The 16,659-nt window shown below is 33.1% G+C and overlaps 1 protein-coding gene across 6 annotated transcripts; it reads right to left on the bottom strand.

Moving 5' to 3' along the window:
• Window positions 1-1,204: 1,204 nt before the first annotated feature.
• On the bottom strand, window positions 1,205-7,148 carry LOC110654443 (uncharacterized). 6 transcript variants are annotated; one of them, XR_009150684.1, is made up of 15 exons: window positions 7,000-7,148; window positions 6,550-6,825; window positions 5,155-5,266; window positions 4,582-4,694; window positions 4,385-4,507; window positions 4,078-4,250; window positions 3,847-3,922; window positions 3,197-3,283; window positions 2,949-3,029; window positions 2,805-2,837; window positions 2,349-2,402; window positions 2,137-2,178; window positions 1,695-1,786; window positions 1,539-1,609; window positions 1,205-1,454 (listed from the first exon to the last, which is right to left on the bottom strand). XR_009150684.1 is itself a non-coding variant. In XM_058151580.1 (15 exons), the coding sequence occupies exons 2-15, from the start codon at window positions 6,739-6,741 to the stop codon at window positions 1,368-1,370; spliced, it is 1,323 nt and encodes a 440-aa protein (XP_058007563.1). In that variant the 5' UTR covers window positions 6,742-6,825; window positions 7,000-7,147; the 3' UTR covers window positions 1,205-1,367. The 6 variants fall into 6 exon arrangements, 5 of the variants coding, with proteins under 5 accessions (XP_058007563.1, XP_021666126.1, XP_058007564.1 ...); XM_058151580.1 differs by having other exon boundaries at window positions 1,708-1,786; window positions 7,000-7,147; XM_021810434.2 differs by having other exon boundaries at window positions 1,708-1,786; window positions 6,931-7,058.
• Between the last annotated feature and the right edge of the window lie 9,511 nt (window positions 7,149-16,659).

Below are 16,659 nucleotides of genomic sequence, written 5' to 3'. Positions count from 1 at the left end.
AGTGGAGTATGGAGGATTTAGGTATTGATTTGTGATGACAGAAGGTTGGATTGGATAGGTGCATTTGTTGCTGTACAGGGGAGAGAGAGTTTTGTGACAAAAAAAAAAAAAAAGTATAGGCAGGGGCAATATGTTCAATTCTCATTTAAAAAAAAATAATATGGTAAACTGATTTTTTTTTTTTTATCCAACGGTAAGCTGAAAGCTTTATATAGTAGATTAGAGTTTTTAGTTTTTTTATTTTTTTAATATAAATTAAAATTATTTGATTTTATTCAAATAAATTAAAATTGATGGGCAAAATTAAAACAAGCTCTTAAATCGAAGGAAAGAGTGAAAATCACCCAACCTTGTATATAAACATAAAACTTGGACAAATCCACTAGACACTGCGTTATATAATTGGGCAGTGTGATCCATCTCTTATCGGGATTAGGAAATCTCTCTTCAATTTGTTGGTTAATAAAGCATTTCTCCTCCTGCTTAGCTCGCACAAGATAATGAAGTCTAGTTATTTTAACAATGATATTAACTTAATTTTACTTGTTTATTATTTAAATAAAAAATCATGTGAGCGTGAATCCTTCAAAAGTATTGATCTCGTGACATTATCCAAATCACATAAAATTACTCTCTCCATCTCAAAGAAATAAGATTATTTTCCCTTTTATAAGATTATTTTCCCTTTTATTTGTTTCAAATTATAGGTCACTTTCCTTTTTAAAATAGTAATTTATTTATTAAATTACTAACATATCCTTATTTAATACACATCGAAAAAAAAATCTATTAGTTACCAAAATAATTCAATAACATGTGTTATTTAATCTTTAATGAAACAATACGAATGGAGGGTATATTAAAAAAAAACTAAAAAAAATGTTGCTTTTAACTATAATAACTACATTTGCCTATTTTTGTTGGTACATTAAAGTTACCATTGAAATTGCCAAAAGCTTTTTGTGTTGTTGCTGATAACATCATTTGGACAAAATGTTAGGAACTCTATTGGTAATAGACACTAAAATTTTTCAATTTGATTTTTATATGCCAAAAGCAAATTTTTTCAAAAAAGTTTTATCTTTGAAGCTTTTTCCAATAGCTATTGAATTGCACTCATAAGCTTTTATAATTGACTATTCCTACTCAAACTCAAATTTTACCATGCACATTTGGTAGCTAAGTTAAATATCAATGCTAAACATAGCCTAAATACTAATAGTGACATTAAGATTCGTCAAATCTCATCAATGTCAACAAAACATTTACACTAATACAAATACATCCACTATATGACTAATAAATGTCACATGCATATTAACATCATTTGTCTCAGAAAACTAATCGATCGCGTAGAAAATTAATTTTCAGATAAAATGTGTTGTTTCAGTGTCTTCCGCCCGCGTTGAATGTTGCTCCAGTTTAAGCAGGCAAGCAATGCATAAAGCAACCATCTAAAAAGAAATTAAACTTCACCAACTAATTGTGTGTGTGCGAGAGAGAGAGAGAGAGAGAGATCTAATGTGCAAGGGGCTTACCATGCATAGTGATGCAATTATGATGCTGAAACCTTTGCAGTTGAATGGGGCATTGCTAGATAGAAACCATGCTGATACAATGATTCATCCAATGAGCAGCAAAACTGAAATGGTTCTGAATTTTTTTTGTATGAAACAAGGAATAAGGGTAATAACCTCAACAACTCACAAGTTAATGGACTCATTGCCAGAGGGGATAACAAACTTGCTACTGATTGCACACCAGCAACAAATCCTTGTGCTTTTCCCTGTATTGAATCACTAGAAATTAGAACCCCTGATAAATGGAAATAAAATCATGAATGAAAGAGGAAAGAAGCCAGAAAAGATCAGTAACACAACCCCCTCCCCCTCCCACACATCCCCTGGGCTAGTTTGCACTTTACACCAAGTGCAAGTTAAATCTGCCACTGGTTTGTCCTAATTTTTTCTGAAGTTCAGTGATTGTACTAAAAAAAAAAAATTCCAAGTTCGCATATGAAGTTTAAAAAAGATTTGCATAGGTATGCACTCTATCTATTTTTAGCACCCGTAAAAGTTTGACATACGCTTACAGATCCAAAAAAATAAAAGTTTAGAGACCCATAATTTTACAAACCTGATCTGCTGAGCTTGATGCTTTGGAAACTATAGCATAGGTCTGCACAAGAATGAATTCAGCACAAAAGGCAGAAAGAATTAGACATTCCAGTAATTTGAACGAAGGGACATCATTGGCCCTTACGAATGGTGGGGTTGGGTTTGTGGGCGTGTGGTGTGGTGGTGTGGGGGTTGTGGTCATGGGGGTTGGGGGCGCAACATAGCACTTACAGAAGGTGTCACAAGGACATAAATGGCTCCGAAAGAGGCACTCAAATATGCCACCTGCAATTGGCAATGAGAAACTTTGTATACTAATTTAATAGAGAAAGAAATATCTTGGATAATCTCTGAATTTCCAGGTGAACTTACTTACAAATAGTTCTACTTGTCACAATAAATTTCTCCTAAGTTTCATCATATGTTATACTTTCACAGGAAAATTTTGTAACATGCATAATGCAAACAGCATTCTCATCTTATTTTCAATTAGCTGCCAACTTTTATTTCAAATTGATAACTAATATTACTAAACAATGAACAGAAATAATAGCCATAACACAGCAAAGAATAAAGTAAAATGTTCAATATCTTGACAAAATTCCACAGGCGTTTCACTTAAACCCTTTTGCTTAAAAGGCCATAGAAATTTATATTCTCAGGAATAAAGTGCATATGAATACATACCCAAGATGCCCACGCCAAACCGTAGAACAATGCCTGTTCAGAGAAAGGCACCATTATTATTATATTTCTTTCTGTCTTCTATTGGTGTAATAGGGGATCATTTAATGTGCACAGTAGTGGTTTTGTTGGAGGGAGGAAACTTACATAAGCTATTGATGCAAGTAAGCCGAGACACAGTATCACTTTCTCTCCAACCAAAGGATTGATAACAGGAAGCAACACAATCTAGAAGCAACCGACATAATGAAACAATGTCAGGCAAGAGAGAGAGAGGTGTTCCTTAAGTTGCCATTTAATTTCAGTTCACTAATGTATTCATTATTTAAGCACATTAACTCATTACTTTTGTCAAGGAAATAATAAAACAAGATAACCATCTGGAGAAAACATACCTGAGATAAAATTTCACCAACTTCCACCATTGCCAGAATTTCTGAATATTGATTTTTGCTAAAACCAAATGCTGCCTTCAGATAATACTGCATAGGCAGTTATGAAGCAGTCAGGAAATCTAAAATCTCTTGGTTCCTTTTTTTTTTCCTGAATTGGAAAGGAAGCATATCTGTACAGCCAACCCAAATAGTTTGAGGTTCAGCTGAGTTGAGTTTCATTGAATATCTTGTCTGTTCAATGATATCCCTTGTGGTTTAGCTTACTGAATGAAAAATAAAATAAAATAAAATAAAATAAAAAGAAAACCCTTGTGGTTGCGGGAATGTTAAAATATAAATGACAAGTAGGCACAGAGGTCAGTAAATTCTTTCAGAGAAAGAGGAACCTCTTTAGCACAAGACGTGCTATTATTCATGTAGCCAAATTTATGACTTCTATGAATCTATTTTTTTGGCCAACAGACAATGATTCTTTTTGTTGTTTTAATTTTTTTCTACACATGCTTCATACAACTAGAAAGTATTTTCTCCCATTTATTTCATGTATAAATGCAACCTGACTTCAATACCTTCAGTTTCCAAGATCGATCAGTTGTATGATAATGATCAATTGCGAATCAAATTTGATTTGAGAGAAGTAAACAACTTACAAATAAGACGATGCTGATGCCGGACATCCCCAACTCATAGAAAAAGGAAACAAAAGAAATGCCTCTAAGTGTATGGCTGCAAATTAATATATAATCCTTAGCTAGATCACATAAATAGACTTCTGAATATATGTAAATTCATGGTGATGGTACAAATTTGAACACATAAGTAATATTGTATACTATGATGGAGAAATGGTTTGTATTTGAAGGATTACTAGATTAAACTACCTGCTAAAGACTATTGTTGCCGCATCCTTCATTGATTTATATCGTGTTTGAAAAACTTTAATAATCTTAATCAAGAAGGTTGAATCTTGGTCCCTAGCTGGAGTTCGTTCAATTGTCTCAACTAGAAAGAATTGCATATAAACTGGGCAACTGATCAAGAGAACAACTGAAACCTGAAAAAGACAAAAAGGACAAGATTCAGATAGGAATAATTAGCAGATAATCAAATTTCAGGAAACAACAAAAAGTAGAGCTGATAAAGGAAGTTAGATGGAAATATGACCTTGACTTTGCAGAAGCTACATACCAGAAAAATGTACTTCTCAGGAAGAAAACGTGCCAGAACATTGCCCAAGAGATGAGAAGCAGAAAAAAGTCCAGTGATCCAACTAAATGCTGCAGCCCTCATGCTTTCTTTAATAAAATCTGCCTACCAAAGGGATGGAAAATTTGATCTCAATAATATTCATTCACGATTTCATATAAAAGAGAAGTAATTCTTACCGCATAAGCAACAGAAATGCAGAAAACACTCCCTTGACTTATAATGTATGAAATTGTACGAAGTACATAGAATGCATAAACAAATCCTTTAGATTGGTTCCAGGCAAACAAAGCTGCAGCAATAAGAAATTTGCCATAAAAACAATGAAATCTGCTGCATAATCTTGCAAGCAGCATTAATTCTTCACAAACAGGAAAGTAGACATTTGGAAAGCTCAGTAAATTGTATATTTATTGAGTAAAAAGATTGCAAAATTTTTCTTTCACTAATTACAGAAATTGAGCTTTGAACAAAAATTAAAGACAAATGTTCTCCATTCTTTGCAAAAGACCTGGAATTGCACCTTCCACTTTCCTTCTTCACCAAATACACTGAAATTTCATTAACTAGATTCCAAAGCATGTTTCAAAAATTCAATCTACTCCACAGGCTCATGAATCAACTTCCAGACAAGTGACAATGTGCATAGTTCACCTTTATAATAAATGACTTCAGAAAGAAAATTTTAGATCATTATGTATATCATATAAATGATCCTAATTTCTGACTGAGAATGCTCTTTCGAGACATACCAAAAGGAATAATGGATGTGGATATAGTAAGAAGTAGAAATGGTTTACGCCCATAATCATCTGCAAGTTGGCCCAAGAGTGGTAATACCACCATCTTGAAAATTCCAATCACCTACACACAATAAGATTGGCCTAAGCCTTATCTTTATTTAATGACACACACAAAAAAAATAATAATAATAAAAATAAAAATAAAAATAAAAGAAAAGGAAAGATAGAAGAAGAAGAAGAAACGGAAAAAAGTTATAGTTGAATATTTAAATAACCGCCTATAAACCCAGTGATCGTTCTGCTTCTGATTATTATGGATTCTGCCATATTGTCTAACTCATTAAGTACAAAGTTATACTTCCATATACTTGGTCAAAAAGTTAACTTCTTGATTTCATTTCCCAGTAGAAAGAAAAGCGAAGAAGAGGAAGAAAGAAGAAAAAGGTAATGAGAGACGGAGATCACAGAATTGACACCCAAATCCTTTTAAGAATTCCCCAGCCCCATAAAAGGAAAATCTGTTAAATTCAAATTATTGATAGCAATGGCTACAGGATTGCATTAGTATCCAATATCTTGTACCAGAACCAACATCTGATTTTCTGAACTCTCCCAAAATTCACACGCTCTTAAAGAGTTATCGCTAGATTGTAGAAGCAACAAATATTATTAACAAGAATTGTGAATGTAAAATGGAAATGCATGCCACAGAAGAAGCGAATTCTTTCTGGCTCTATCAATTGTTGATCATTACAAAAAAATGTTAAAATTTTCTCGAGTATTTTCTTTGAATTCCCCCAATGCCGATTAGAAGGGGAATTCGAGAAGATACAAAAGTCTTATCACGGTGAAAGTTTTTGATTTTCCTAGAAACCCAAATAATAAATCATTTCAAGTTACAATTTACTTCATCAATTATACCAAAAAGTTTACTTAATCATCCAAAAGACAAATTTTTATGTAGAATCACATTTCTTCCACTAGCTATAAGGAAATTAAGTGACAAATTAAAAAAAAAAAAAAAAAGAAAAGCAACCCATTTCTTTTCATCCCGTTTCTCTCTTTTCTTCCATTTTCATACTAAGCAAACAAGGAGAAGGACCCGTCGAATCATAAAACAAGGTATAGAACAATGCAAAGTTCAAGAAAAATAAACAGCAGGACACAAAATTCAACAATCCCATTTCCTTTCTTTTCTTATCACTTGTGTGTTCCTCCATTTTCCTTCAACCCAAAGAGAAATAAAGAATGAACTAAGAAACATACCTTCTAAGAGGAAAGATTAAAAAAAAAAAATTTTTCCATTCTTTCATTTTCCCACCAGCCAAACAAAGAAAAGTTACTAAATAGGAGGAAAAAGAATAAATAAAACAAGCCAAGAAGAAAAGCGAGCTAGCATTTTACCGTTTGTTGGAGACCATTGAGATAAATAGCCTGAGAGCAAGTAGATTCTCCAGGACACAAAGCATTAGTAACAACATCAACAAGAACGGAAACAGTCATTTCCTCAGCCATCCAATGAATAGAAAGTGGCAAAAGCAAGTGCACCAAAGGCCTTAGCTCTCTAAGCCCACTACTACAACTCTTCCAGTCCATTGCCAACAATTGGAATGTTCATATTATTAACTGGTAAAACACTTCTCTTTTCTTGAAGGAGCCAAGAAAAAATTGCAAATGAAGCTGCAAAAGCAAGACGAGAAAGTTTAGTTATAAGAGATAAAGAAAGTGATGTTTTGACTGGTAGTTGAGCAGAGTGATCAAGAAATTTAATTGCTGGTGGTATACAGTAAACATTAGGAATTGCAGGTGACAAATTGATAATATAGGCTTTGGCTGGAGTTCTTGGAGGCATACAAACACAATGAACGGACCCACCAACAATCTTCCCTCGTTGATCCGTAGACAATTTCTGAAATATGAGCTATTTTGTTGGAAATGTAATGAGATGATCCCCTTTTGCGAAAATAGGCTGAAAGTATATTTTAATATCTTAACTTTATCTGAAAAATCTGTTGTAACTTCACACACAATCACAATAAAATCAAGAATAGAAAGAATAGAGATTTAAATAGTTGGACTGTAAAGCATATGGTAAAACACAAAAGAAAAATTTTACTAGGAGAAAAAGAACAAAATTCCCAAATCCTTATTTTAGCAAATTTCTCATAATATTGCTGCGATAAAGAAATACAATATTTAATATTTATACTAGTTCATAGTTCTGAATGAAAGTAAAGGGCATCTCAAATCCTACTCCAGTGTATTTCTCGAATTTCTCATAATGCTGCTATAATAAATAAATACAATATTTATGTTGCTCTATATTGTGAGTATTGCTCATACCTTTCGCTTCCATAGATCTCACAAAATATTCTATTTGAGTCGCAAAGTGGAACTTTTCAAGTCGATTCACAATTTGAGTGCATGAAAATATATTCAAAATTTAATATATAAATAATAATTCTTTTTATTTGGCTTGAATTCCCTTTATTCTCAACAAAATCAACTCAACATCTTGTCTTGCTAAATGCTCTGACAAGAGGTGAATAATACAATACCAATTACCAAGTGTAGGCAATGCCTAAACTTGCTAACTAGGATTGCCTTGGTCAACAAATATTTTGGATTATCACATATGGGGACTTTTTGCACAATTAGAATGCTCTGTGATATAATATGCCAAATAAAGTGATATCTGACATTAATGTGTTTTGTTTGCTCATGGTACATTTGGTTCTTTATAAGATGAATGACACTTTGATTGTCACAAAATATTATTGACTTTTTCTGTATGAACCCAAGTTCATTCACCAGACCCTACAGTTATAAAGCTTCCTTTACTGCTTCTACTAAAGCCACATATTCAGCCTCTATGGTAGACAAAGCAACTGTAGCTTGCAATGTCACTTTCCAACTGATAGCACTTATAGAGAAAGTAAACAAATAACCTATTTAGAGATCTCCTCTTGTCTAAATCCATTGCAAAATTAGAATCTAAATAGCCAACAACTGAACCACTCATCTTAGCCCCATAGAATGTCAGACCAACATATGTAGTACCTTTTAAATACCTCAAAATCCATTTTCATTTTATACCAGTGCTCTTTCCTAGGAAATGCATGTGAAAGGTCAGTTCGAATACAAACCATAGCTTACATGATGTTACTCATAATTGTAACACCCTCACCGTAGGTAGTCCGTACGTTCTATTATTTTGATGACTAATGTTTGTCCAGACAGTCAGGATGTCTAGAACTACACTTAAATGATAGTGAGAGACAAAAAATAATGGAATACATGATAAGAAAATACAAGAAGAATTAAGGAAAAATAAAAGACATGAAATACAATTAGGTTAAATCAGTTGGAACCGTAGCGATGGGTGACCGTACCGAGAAGTCACTGTGTAGATAGTTGAAAGACCCCAAACCCGTGAGGAACCCCGAGAAATAAATTTTGGAATTTAATTAAAGGTCTACTGAGATACAAATGACATTAAAAATTTTATAGAAAATTTAGTTAATCAGTACAGATAAAAATGAAAAATTAAGAAACCGTCAGATCAGGGATTTAATCAGTATTACTGAAAAAGTTGGATTATAACCCGAAGAGGAGCATTTTGGTTATTTGGCACCTAGAGTTGACTTTTGACCTAAATTTTCATTAAAATGAGTGGTATTAAATTTTGAAAACCCCATGAAAATAAGAAATTATATGCAATGTAATTAAGGAAAAATGAAGGGGGAGCAATTGAAATATTAAAACTTGACTTATTATAATAATTAAACAATTTATAGTGGGGTATAAAATGAGCATAAGATGACAAAGTTTAACCACTAAATTCATCATCTTCATTTCCTCTCAACCATGGTCGAAACCCATTCTTCATTTCCTCCATGGATGTGTTTTCATGTAAGCTTCCAATCTCTTTCATTTTCAACCTAAAGTCACAAGTCTCTTTATTAAAATTAGTCCTCACACCTTGGGAAGTCTATAGGCAGCAAAAAGAAGGAGAAATTTCAAGGTTTTAACAAGCTCAAGAAAGTGAACAAAGAGGTTAGTGCATAATTTTTCTTCCTTTCTTTGTTAGGTCTTGAATTGAGGTTGATGTGAAGTGAATTATGCTTGAAATCAAAAGAAATGGTAAGTTAGGAGAAGTGTTGAATTTCAGCAGCCATGGAAACTAAGAGAGTTTGATTAATTCTTACATGTAAATGATGGGTAGTTATGTTGATTAAGGTAATTATATGTATTGGACTTAAATTGCATGTGTATGTTTGAGGTTAACAATGTGAATTAGGGTTTGATGATAATTATGGAGACTTTGTGTAATTATTGAAATTGGCAAATTGAGATTGTATGATGACACTTGTGTAATTGTTGAATTTTGGCAGCCTTGAGAAGCATGGGAGTGTGATTAATTCATACATGTAAATGGAGATTAGTGATGTTAATTGATAGGTAATTGAAGTTACATATTGTCACACCTCACCCCTCCATAAGGCATAACATGATCCTGTAGTATATCTAATGGATTACCGAACTTCACCTACCACTAACTCATTAAATACACTACAAGGGATTTTAAAACTTTTTCATTCATTTTAATTTGTAAAGTAATGTGAAAGCATTATTTAAAAACCTTTAGTTGTCATAAAATAACATTTTGGATAATTTATTTTTCGTAAATTTTATAAAAATTTCGGAAGAGTACCAGCTGTATTTTGAGAAAAAAGTTCTTCAAAAACCTGTAAAAATACTCCCAATATATTTATTTCAACCCTAAACTCCAATATAGTTTCAATTCTACTCAATTTCAACAATACAATCTCCAAAATTTTCAAGTAACTCATCACTAAAAATAAAATTATAAAAAGAACTCAAACATTTCGTTATTGAGGAATAGTAAGTTTACAAATATTTATATGGGTCAAAATAAAATTTCAAAATTTAATATACAATATTTATACAATGTTTATGCAATGTTTATACAACTGCTCAAGTCCAAAAGTAAATACATACACAAATATATCTATACATTACAATAATATTTACAAGGGTATAATCTGTATACCCGGTAGTGACTCCCAAAAAGCTGAACAATCCAATTCACAAATAGCCTACTCTGTTGCTTTCTCTACCTCTCTACCCGCGATAGTAACAAAGAGCTATCGTTGAGCCAAAGACTCAATGGTGCACAACGTAAAGAAAATGATAATTTAAACAACAAATAATTCACAAGTAAATCACTTGATATGTTAACACATAAAATCATGCTAAATTTCAAAAATCTGGAAATTTCTTAAAGGAATCAAATTTCATTTCATAATTTATCAAATAATATTTTTGACAAGTCACATAGCTTAATCATGACACCAATGTCCAATTCATCCCAATAGCCAATGGCTAATGAGGAATACCATAGCTAGCTAGCAAAATATATGAGTACTCATCCTATTTGTAATACCCCTATGCTCGGTAGTGCGTTCTACTGTTTCGATGATCAGTGTCTATTCGGACAGCTAGAATGCCTAGAACTACACTTAAATATTGATGAGGAGACATAAAATAATGAAATACAAGAAAAGAAAATACAAGAAAAATAAAAAAAAATAATAGCAATGAAAGGTAACCAAGTTAAACGAGCCGAGAACCCTAGCGATGGGTGATCGCACCGGAAAGTTGCGGTGTAGACCGTTGACTAGCTCTGGACCACGGGAAACCCTGAAAATTATTTTTAAGACATAATTAAAGACTTATTGAAGTATAAATATCATTAGAAATATCAAAAAAAAATTAATTAATTAGTACAAAGAAAAACGAGAAATCGAGAAAACGACAAAACTCGGTGTTACCGAAAAATTAGGAATGCAACCTGAACAGGGGCATTGTGGTCATTTGACACCCTGAGTTGTCTTTTGACCTAAATGTCCATTCAAAATAAATGATATTACACTTTAGAAATATCATGAAAAATAAGAAATATGGTACATAATATAAATAGTGGAAGTTTGGGGCATAAATTACAAATTGTGAAACTTGGGAATTAATTAATCCTAAACTAAGGTTAGTGCTCCACTAATTATATTTTAAGGGACCTATATAAGGATTTAGTGGGCAAAAACATCTTCATCTTCAACCTCCCAACACCAAGCCGAAGTGAGCCTCCATTGAAACACCATGGCTGAAGCTTCATCACCTTCCATGCACTTTAATTCTAACCACTTTTCACACTAGTTTCCTTTACTAAACCTTGTCCACACACCTTGGGCAGCATACTAGGAGCAAGAAAGTTAAGTTTTGGTGAGGTTTTGAAGAATTTCAAAAGTAGTAAGTATGTATTTTTAATTCTTGTTTCATTAAACTTTGAATGGGTGTTGTGGGTAGTTAATTTGTGGAACGATTTTTGAAGTTTGATGAATTAATGGAGATATACATTTTGGCAGCCATGGAACTTCAATATGAACAGCTTATTCTTGCATGTAAATAGTGGTTCGAATGATGATTTAAATGTTTGATTGTATTGTAGTAGAATTCCATTTGTAAGCTTGAAAAGTGAAAATGGAAAGTGATGGGTATGTGTAAACTTGTGTGTCACACCTTACCCCTCTGTAAGGCATAACATGATTCCGTAGAATACTTAATGAACTACCGAACTTCACCTACCGATAACTCATTAAGTACCCTACAAGGGATTTTAAAACAATTTTCTTACATTTTGGAAGTGGTGAGCATTTTGGTAGGAATTAAAAACTATTTATTCAAAGTTTAATTACTAGTAAAAATTTTTGTCCATTTTAATTTTGCCGCAAATTTAATAAAAATTTTGACAGAGTTCCGTTTGTAATTGGAGAAAACAGTTCTTCAAATACCTGAGAAAAACACTTCCAAAAATTTTTCACAACTCCCAACCTCCAATAAATCTCAATCAACTCAATTCAAATCACTTCAAAGTAATTTCACAATACAAATCAAAATTCATCGTCTCAAAATATTTAATACTTTATTCACAAGGCATAAAACATGAAATTCACATGTACAAATATTAATTTACAGAAAGAAATCCAAAAATAATATTATTACAATTTATTTACAACTACTTGACTTTATATTGATACATACAACATTTCCATATTTACATCAAAATTTATCTACAAGGGCATAAAATAATACCCGTACAAATGATCAATGTAATCCTTGATTTAATCGCAGCTCACTCTGCTGCTTTTTCCTTGCTCTTATTTGCGATAGCAAAATAAGCCATCGCTGAGTATAAAAATACTTAGTGGTGCACAATAAAAATTTAAAATGCAATAAATAAATCATTCATTGCCAAACACAATTCAAATGTTTCTCAATCATATTTCAATAATGATCAAAGTTTATAATAACACCATTTTGTCAAATAATCTATTAAACACAGTTTAGTCAAACAATTTCATAAACACAGTGTTGCCAAAGTCATATACAACTTAAGCCATGACACAAAATTTCCGATCAATGCCGCGTTGTACACCACGACAAAGCAATCTCAACCCCATTAATCGAAACCAATGAGGGAGGTGGCTAGCTAGCTAATGAGTACTCATCCGATCTCAACCTCAACTGGCAAGCCAGAGAGGGAGGAAAATAAACGATCTTAACCCCATAAATGGAGGAGGAATAATATGATACTGTCATACTAAGTGTGAACATAAAATCAATTCAAAACAATTTATGTAAATAATTTATTAGAAATCTGGTAAATTTTCAAAGTCATATTCACAATCATAAATAGCAACACAATTCGTAATTAACTCAAGAAAAATCAAATTTTCAAGAATCATATATTTAAACAACAATTACTGTGCACAGACCTGACGTGAGTCACCTCTAGGCCTTGACTCAGTCTCTCAGAGCTTCCAAGTCTTTTTCAACTGAAACACACAATTTCACAGTGTTTCAGTACCATAACTTAACATAAATCCAAAAATAAATTCCACTTCATTTTTAACTAGCTTTATTGCGCTAAATTCGACGTTCTCGAAGTTTTTGTATTTCGGGTTACTATTCACTACACTATTCAAGTCAAATTGTTGACTTTTTAAGGCTTAATAGGTATGGAAACTCCAACTTCACCCACATACCACATTTTGATCATTAAATTTGTTGATTTTGGTCATTTTCTCAAAGCTTAAATCCTTTTGGCCAAATTGTCAAATTTTCAGTCTTGGTGCTCCAAGTTGCACTGTTCCATTGGTAATTTTAATGTTGGAATTTGACAAAACTTCCTTCATAGAAAATGTTCCTTATTGTCTTAAGTGTATTCTCATTTTTGGATCACCCTAATCGGAGTTTTGTAGCTCAAGTTATAGCCAAAATACAATTACTGTTCACGTGCACTGTTCATGCTGCAATTTTGGTTCTGGCAGATTTTTGGTCCAACTTCATTCAATAATTTAATCAAGTTAAGTCCATAATTTGGTCTAATTTCCTTCATACGAAATGTTCTACTATGTCTTAGGTTTCCATCGGTTCAAGAATTGCCTAAATCGGAGTTTTCTAGAGAGAGTTATAGCCATTGGAACTTTACTGCTCAATGGCAATTCTGCAAAGTTGCAGGTTTAATAATTCAATTTTGCTCAATAATTTGACTAGGTTAATGGCATAATTTGGGGTGGTGTTCTTCATAAAAGTTTTAGATCTATATCTTATCTAATTTCTGGTAAAATTTCAGGTCATTTTGACCTTCCTAGCTCGAGTTATGACCAAATGAACAATTACTATTCATTTGGTCAGTTTGGTGCAGTGGCAGCCTGCTCTCATTTCACTTTGGTCAATTGGTTCACCAAGTTTTAATCAGTTTTTGGCCATGGTTCCTTAATGAAAATTGTGCTATTTTATGTCTATTTTCATCTCCAATTGGTGGCATATCAATTGGACTTGTAAAATTTCCATTTTGATCCTTCAAAATTCGTTTGGTCATGCTGCAATTGACCTACGAATTTGTCTTCCATTCTAACAATTCCCATACATTTCCTTTGGTCATTATTGACCATTTTTCAGTCCACTATTGGTCAAAGATATCATTTATGCATTTCTCCAAAATTTGGTTCACAAACCCTAACATTCAAACCCTAATCTCACTAATTCATTGTATTTAACTACATTAATGGTTTTAATGCTAATCATTCAACTAATTAAGGTTTCTACACTCATTCAAACTCATTAAATTCATGCAATTCATACTCCCTTCAACCAGATCAAAATTTCAGCAATGGTCCTTCCCCCTTATTTGTTTCATTTAATCAAGTTCTAAGCTCTCTTTCACAACTAATTATGCATTTAAAGAAGTAAAATGGTAAGTTAGCACACTAACCTTTCTTAAATCCTTCAAACCCTATCTTTAACTCTTCTTTCTTCTTGTAATTCTTCTTCTCAAGTTGTAATAACAAGCTTTAATGAAGTTTTTAGGGAAGTTATGTTGATTGGGTGAAGCAAATTAAGCTTAAAAGTAAGCTTAAAGAAAAAGCTTTAATGGAGGGTTTTTGGGAAGGAAGTGGGGCGGCAATTGGGAAGGAAGAAGAAAGGATTTTTTTTTTCTTTTCTTTTCTTTATTTATTTAGGCTTATGGAAGACCACAAAAAGTCCAATTAAATAATTCAACTAATTAATTTATTTTTGGCATCATGCATGAGATCATGCATGATGTCATCACTTTTGACTTTTTCATTTTCCTCTTTTTTTTTTTCTATTAGTTCTTTAATTTAATTCTCGATTCCAAAATTCCCTTTTCTCCAATTTTTTTTGACAGTTAGGTCAGGAGTCAGCTCTTGGGGTCAATTGACCAAATTGCCCCTCGCCGGTTCAACCCGGTTTGTAAATAATTCCATATTTCTTCCGGCTCTCTGACCTAATTATTTGACTGGCTTAACAGTTCTTTTTCGTGATTTTCTCTTTTCCACTGTGTTCATAAGGGTCCAAAGGACCGCAGCGTCACTTTTTACGGTTCGAAATTTGAGTTTAAAATGACTTCGCTGTCGTTCCCGAAGAGGTCACCCATCGCCATGACTCTCGGCTCGTTTAACTTCTTATGTTCTGTTTTTCTTATTTATACTAAACCAATTGGAAATCACTAATTATTAGTGTTTATGGTTTCTCTAGTTGTCTTAAGTATGGTTCTAATCCCCTTAATTGTCCGGACCAACACCGGTCATCGGAACAGTGAAATATACCAGGCTATACAAATAGGGGTGTTACAATTCTCCCCCCCTTAAATAAATTTCGTCTCGAAATTTTACCTGGTATCAATCTCTGAACAGCTGTGGGTGTTGTCTCCTCATGTCCTCCTCTCGTTCCCAAGTAGCCTCTTGGCCCGAATGATAGTTCCACAGCACTTTTACCAATGGTATCTGCTTGTTCCGTAGCTGCTTCACCTCATAAGCCAGAATCTTTATGGGTTCTTCTTCATATGTGAGGTCTGGATTTACTTCAATTTCTTCTACTGGTAGTACATGAGATGGGTTTGATCGATACCTCCTCAACATAGACGCATGGAAGACATTATATATCTTCTCCAACTCTGGAGGTAGTTGTAACACCCCTAAGTTCGGTAGTGCGTTCTGCTATTCCGGTGACCAGTGCTGTCCGGACAGCTAGGATGCCTAGAACTACACTTCGTTATGAGTGAGGAGACATAAAATAATGAAATACAAGAAAAGAAAATACAAGAAAAACAAAGGAAAAATAATAGCAAAGAAATGTAACCAAGTTAAGCGAGTCGAGAACCCTAGCGATGGGTAACCGCACCGGGAAGTCACAGCGTGGACCGTTGACTAGCCCTGGACTGCGGGGAACCTTGGAAAATATTTTTAGGACTCAAATAAATATTTATTGAAGTATAAATATCATTAGAAATATCAAAGAAAAATTAATTAATTAGTGCAAAGAACAGTGAGAAATCGAAAAACGGACAAAACCCGGTGTTACCGAAAAATCGAGAATGCAACCCGAACAGGGGCATTGTGGTCATTTGACATCCCGAGTTGTCTTTTGACCTAAATGTCCATTAAAAATAAATAATATTACACTTGGAAAATGTCATAAAAAATTAAATTGTGGTATATTATATAAAAAGTGAAAGAATGAGGGCATAATTGTAATTAAAGGAACCTTGGATTAATTTAATTTTTAATCAACATTAGTGGAGCACTAAGTGGACATAGGTGGACATATATAAACCCAATATGGACAGATTCAACTTCATCTTCTTCATTCTTCCTCATTGCCGAATTCATTTCTAAAGAAACCTCCATGGCCGACCACTTTTCAAGCTCTTTCTCCACATGATCAAGCCTTGATTCCACATAAGTTCCTTCAATAATTCTTGTCTACACACATTGGGCAGCATATAGCAAGCAAGAAAGAAGAGTTTTGGTGAGGTTTTGAAGAATTTCCAAAGTGGTAAGTTTGAGTTTTTGAACTTTGCTTTGTTAAAGTTTGTATACTTGTTATATGTGTTTGAATTGTGAAGAA

The sequence above is a fragment of the Hevea brasiliensis genome, chromosome 8 (genome assembly GCF_030052815.1).
Source record: "Hevea brasiliensis isolate MT/VB/25A 57/8 chromosome 8, ASM3005281v1, whole genome shotgun sequence".
NCBI classification, from domain to species: Eukaryota; Viridiplantae; Streptophyta; class Magnoliopsida; order Malpighiales; family Euphorbiaceae; genus Hevea; species Hevea brasiliensis.
The sequence above is the reverse complement of the archived record's forward strand: the minus strand, read 5'-3'. Positions and strand labels throughout refer to the sequence as shown.